The sequence below is a fragment of the Nuphar pumila genome, chromosome 17, assembly GCF_984573655.1.
Source record: "Nuphar pumila chromosome 17, dmNupPumi1.hap1.1, whole genome shotgun sequence".
In the NCBI taxonomy this organism is placed as follows: domain Eukaryota; kingdom Viridiplantae; phylum Streptophyta; class Magnoliopsida; order Nymphaeales; family Nymphaeaceae; genus Nuphar; species Nuphar pumila.
Window position 1 is genome coordinate 12,179,989 of NC_143265.1, and position 6,000 is coordinate 12,185,988.

General features: G+C 41.5%; 1 protein-coding gene across 1 annotated transcript; it reads right to left on the reverse strand.

Moving 5' to 3' along the window:
• Window positions 1–2,339: 2,339 nt before the first annotated feature.
• On the reverse strand, window positions 2,340–5,768 carry LOC149811652 (putative serine/threonine-protein kinase At1g01540). Its single transcript, XM_089992557.1, has 7 exons — window positions 4,859–5,768; window positions 4,225–4,329; window positions 3,980–4,102; window positions 3,712–3,882; window positions 3,489–3,618; window positions 3,161–3,370; window positions 2,340–2,816 (listed from the first exon to the last, which is right to left on the reverse strand). The coding sequence occupies exons 1-7, from the start codon at window positions 5,593–5,595 to the stop codon at window positions 2,640–2,642; spliced, it is 1,653 nt and encodes a 550-aa protein (XP_089848683.1). The 5' UTR covers window positions 5,596–5,768; the 3' UTR covers window positions 2,340–2,639.
• Window positions 5,769–6,000: the final 232 nt, after the last annotated feature.

Here is a 6,000-nt window from a genome sequence, read left to right on the forward strand (position 1 = left end):
CAAGAAGGCAGCTTTGGAAAGTGTTGACAATAGAACACTGTTTCCTAAAATCTAGTAAATTAAAAACTTTAAATGCGTTGAGAATAGGAAAGGTATCCTAGAGTCCAACTTGTAAATTAAACTCTTATTTTGAAGTTTTAAATTATTTTATTTAGAAGTTTCAAGTTTGGACAAGTCCTTAAACCCATATCATTTTCTAAAATCTTTATTTTACCTCATATTTTATTAAATATTGATTTATTTATTTTTAGCCAATAATTTTAAAAAAAAACTCGAGATAAATAAAAACTTTCAAAATCTCACGAGAAAATTCTTGGCATGCCATTTTAAACTTTTGTCAATATGGTACTAGGCAAGCAATGGATCTTCTCTTTCTTAAAGCACAAAGGCTTAACTCTCTCTCTCTCTCCCTCTCTCTTATTTTTTTATAGCACAAAAGTAACAACTGGCTTTGTAGTGACAAAAAAAATTACGAAAAACAGGTCTAACTTTTGACTTAATTACAATTGAGATTTTACAAATAGGCTCTTAGGTTAAGAAAATAATGCTCAAACAACCCCTTAGGGCATTACAGTTGGTAAATCACTGGTTAGATTATGTCAAAAGAAACTTCAGGCTTACTTGCTTCTACGGTCCTACCGATTTTATCAGACGTTGGTCCTAAGCCTTAGCAGAGAGAGAGAGAGAGAGAGAGAGAGAGAGAGAGAGAGAGACGATGGTCCTAAGCCTTCTAGCACTTGGATACGACGGAGAGGGCAGGCCGCAATCGGACGGGGCACAATTCCGGGGAGCGATCTAGAGGGGAGGGTAAGGGAGCGCTAACAAGGGTTTTAATGTTTTTTAATATTGTATATTCATCTCTTAGCTTAAGCAAACCTGTGTCAAACCATGGTTAAATCCTTAAGGTTAGGCTGAGCAGTCATTTGAGCATTATTTTCTCAACTAAGCGTTTATTCATAAATTCTCAAAAGGTAGGCCGGTGTTTGTAATTAGGTCAAAAGTTATGCATGTTCTTGTAAATTTTGCAAAAAAAAAACCAAAGCTAGGCATGGGGTTTTTACACCAATGAGCTGTCAAGGGAACGAGGGTAGTTTTCCTCGGTTGTCCAAAAAATCTTTCCTGCAGGTGGGAGTAAAGATCTCATGATTTGACATAAGATGGGTTTAATCTTGCACTCAATCCTAATCATCCAATCAATGGTTAAGATGGGTCCACATTTTCACTTGGATGCAAACTGATCCTGGCTGTCCAGATGCTTCAACTGGACGGCTAAAATCTGTCAAAGGATGGGATCTTTTTTGGGGACCAGCACCAATGCAATATTGCATTGCTAGATTCAGGTTGAGGACAATCCTAATCCACCCATGAAATCCATTGTCAGATTCGATTCTCTGTCCGGTCATATGTCAGACCTTCTATATACAAATGTATATATTTTCAAATAGTTATTCCACATGATACACAACATATATGTGTATATATGTGTGGATAAAGGAAGCTTAGTTTTAGATAAATTTTAACGACCTCAGGTTAGGGCAAACACCCGATTGTCTGTATGGACGGAACGATATCCTGAGCACCACAGACCAGACCCGTATCCAATTGGGTATGAGTCCCGGATCCAGAAAATTTGTTAACATGGTATCTAGGTCCAGTTATATAGAAACGGATTGGATATCTGACAAGATCAATCCATTGACAGCCCAATGTGGGACGCTAGGAGCCACTGAGAAAGCAAAAATAGCCGTTTTCAGGTGATTCATTTTTCTCTGAGAGCGAAAGACAAGTATTTCAGCCAAAGAAATCAACCTAAGAATCCTATTTCTTAAGAATACACCTATCATCTTCCCTAAGAAAAGAAAGAAAAAGAAGAGCACATCTATCATCACTCTTGAAGTAAATAAATACATAAAATAAACAATAAGATTGGAACAGAGGATAAGTCTTAACCCTTGAGTTGCATGAAATAGCCAAACCCTTTAGACTTGAGGTGTTAACCAAGAAACCTGGTATTAAATCATGCTTCCTAATCAAACCAAGAAGAGAAAGAGATAAAAAGAACATTAACAAGTATGTTTCTGAAAATAAATGAAAATTCCGTGCAGTATCAAACTTCCACCTATCTTTGGAAATCAGTTGAAGCTTATGTCACCTCAGAATCAATTTACACATCTATGATTGTTATTTTTTACAGTTTTTAACTCTAATAAGAAAATGCTGTTTGTGAAGGACATTTTTGCTGTGCAGAAGATCAAACAAAGAACAGTGGAATTGCCAATCACGTGAACGTATGAATTATTGTGGACTATGCAAGAGGGAAACTTAAGCAGCACATCGAATACAACCAAGCCATCTTTTAGAACAAGTATCTGAAATTACAGATTGAGCTCCAATCATATAAACCCCAACTAGAAAGCAGATTCCAACGGGAAATCTCACCTGCACAAGTGCACGGAGACAAATCCACCTAAAACTCAACTTGCATTAAACTATGATTGCTAGATGATCATGTACAGAAAATCTTATCCGTATTTATAAATAGAGCAGGAAGAACAAAAAAAGGACAGAAAAGGATCCAAAGTATTGCCTCTGACCTGGCAATTACTCTAAATTAGATCCTGTCCACTGCACAAAATAAATTATTTAGCCAGTGCTAATTGTCTTCTCCACCTGTTCTTCTGCTCCTGAATATCTGTGTTTTCACAACCACTAACATCACCTGAATCAGTTGCTTGCTTCTCTATTGACCGCAAGTTGTTCTTATCATGTGGACTTTCACGAAGTATACGCCCCGGTTCTCGCCCAATTCGACGATCCTGCACCATAGAAAAAAGCTGCAAATAAGCACCAAGCAGTCAAGACAACTCCTTACACTATTTCTCCATTTTCCTTCAATGAATAAACTTAATGATAAATAGTCGAATGATACACAATTTGGATACAGAGGTAATAAAGCATTTTGACAACAAAAGAAATGCCTCTAATCTACAGTTCTCCAGAGTTTAATGTGGAGTACAAGCAGATAAGAATGAAAAGAGGTAGCAAAAAACAAAAACCAATGATTGAATAGCAATACCATAATGCTACTCAAGAGATAGGAGAGGAACAGAATAAAATTTTGGTGGAACTTTGAACATGTTCAGATAAGATAGTAGCATACATCTCGGTATGGAAAATCATCTACTTCAAGCATATGTATGACATGGCCCATCTTCGGCCTCTTCTGCGCATCTGGATCCACGCATCGAAGAGCAACCAAGAGGGCCCTCTTCAATGCTCTTGAAGATGGCTTCTCAAGCAACTTGGGGTCCACTATTCCCTCAGAATTCCTATTTGCAACCATTGTTTTGAGCCACTCAACCAAGTTCACCTGATAATCATAGTTTCCAAATAAAAAAGAAACATGAATACCTTTTTAATCAGTTACAGGCCACAAATTGAAGAAAACATAGGGGGCAAAAAAAGTTTTCCAAGATCCTAGAATCAACCTCTCCAGGAGGCCTGCTGTAATCAACCGGGTTTCTTCCAGAGATGATCTCCATTATAAGGATTCCAAAACTATATACATCACTTCTTTCGTTCAACATCCCGGAGCTTGCATATTCAGGAGCTACATACCTATATAAATCATGCAACAAAAGATTATTGAAATTCGAATCCAACTAATGGAACAGAAGAAAAACTAGTGGTTCAATGAATATTAGATCATACCCAAATGTCCCCATTACGCGAGTCGTGACATAGCTCCTCTCAGAACCCAAAAGCTTGGCAAGACCAAAATCAGAGACCTTGGGATTCCATTGCTTATCTAGCAATATATTACTTGACTTAACATCACGATGAACAACTTTAGGTTCGAGTCCCTCATGTAGGTAAGTCAGCCTACATTGTAGATGAAATTTCACCAGTAAAGAGCAGTGTGGCAATCAAAGTAATGCAAAATTCACTTGAGATTAAGGATGATAAAAGCATTGTATACCCTTTGGCTGTTCCAAGTATAATGCTCATCCTAATTTCCCATGTTAGAGGGCTATAGGTTCCAACGTCCCCATGAAGCCATTGTTCCAAATTCCCATTGTCCACATATTCATAAACAAGCAACCTGATGATTAACCAATCAAATCACAAAAAACAAGAAAAAAAATAAAAAAAAAATGCTGTGCACAGATCCAAATTATATAAGGTAGAGAACAGAGATCGTGTTAGAACTAAATGATCGATCACCTATGAGCTCCTTCAGCGCAATAGCCAAGCAATCTCACTAAATTCTTATGCCGAACCCGCCCGATTGCTTCAACTTCCACTTTAAACTCCCTTTCTGCTTGGCCCCTGTTAGCATCAAGAACAGAGAAATTCACAAAAAAAAGTTCCTTGAAGACCATCCCAGACTGTTAGAAGAAAGAAAAGCACAACTTTGTATGCTTTGGAAGATGTTACATTAAGGCACTTTACAGTTTACTAGCCCTAAATGGATAGAAAACAAACGAGTTTCCACCATTCACGGAGCGCGCAAACTCCACCAGTGCAATGCAGAATCTTATGTGGTGGCGAGGAGGTGGGCTGATACATTCACCCACTTATCTCACAAAAATGGGATATTGCATTTAGGGAAAAGGGCAAAAAAAATTCCTCAGTTCATTAAAGTTTTGTTTCCTATATTTGTATCTTATGTGGTGGTGAGGAAGTAAGTGGTTGGATGAATTCACCCATTTATCACGAAAAACTGGGACATTGCATTTGGGGAGAAGGGTACAAAATCCTCAGCAACCCATTTATCTAAACGAGTGAACGTATATGCAAACACTCAAAATTCTTCGAAAAAGAAAGAAACGAAGCGCAACACAGAGAAATATCCTGCCTGTTGTTGAGCAAATTCTTGACGGCAACTTGGTTGCTGTCCTGGAGGACGCCGCGGTAGACGATGCCGTAGCCGCCCTCCCCGATCACGTTCTCGTCGGCGAAGAAGTTGGTGGCGACCTCGAGCTCGCGCAGGGTGTACCAGTGTCCCCACCCGAGGTGGGAGACCTCCGGCGTGGCCACGGCCGCGGGCGCTGCCGGATCGGCGGTGGACCGGCTCTCCCCGCTGCAGTGGGACGACGACGTGCCGCCACCGCTGCGCTCCGGGAAGGCGATCCGGTGTTCCTTCCCGATGTCGATGCTGATCTCGTCGCGTCCGACGCGGTCGGTCTCGCCGGAGATCTGGTCGCCGCCGGATTCCGGCATGGGCAGCGAGAGGATGTGGAGGAGCGGCTTGTTCTCCGGAACGGGCTTCTGGGTGTCGTCGATTCTGATCTCTTGGATCTCCTTGCACACGTTGGGGATGTTGGGCTTGGAGTTCGGTGGTGATGTGTGGTTGTTGGTGCCGTGGGTGTGGGGAAGGGGAGTGGTCTTGTTCTTGTTGTTGTTGTTGGTGGTGGTGGTAGTGGGCCGGCGGTTGTTGGTCCTGCGGGAGGTGAGCCAGAGGGAGAAGAGGAAAAGGAGGAGGACGATGGCGGAGCCCACGGAGATGCCGAGCACGACCCACAGCCTCAGCCCGAAGATGGAGGTCCTCTTAGACAGCTGGTCGTTGATGCGGCTACCGTCGTAGAACCCCATTGTTCCTGCAGCTGCTGCTGCTGCTGCTGCTGTTTTGTTTCTCTGTGCGTCCACTCACCAGGGTGGGTTCATTGGTATAGAAAGAGAAAGAGAGGGAGAGATGGGTTTGTACTCCGTACCGTTTGCTGGATTCGCTTGACTTTTTCCAGTAGAGAGAGAGAGAGAGAGAGAGAGAGAGAGAGAGAGAGATGACGAAGGGAATAGCGGAGGATTTCCAATTATCAAATACAAAGTTTGCTTTCGTCTTATCTCTTTCGACTGTAACCGGTTCGAATCGGTTTCTCAAAGAATGTCACCCTGAGATGGATCTCCCGGTAGTTTTGTTTGGAGAGGGATAGTAACTTGTCACGGTAAGTGGAGGTGAAGTACTAGTGCAGTTGAGATCAGGTGCAATGCGATTTCACA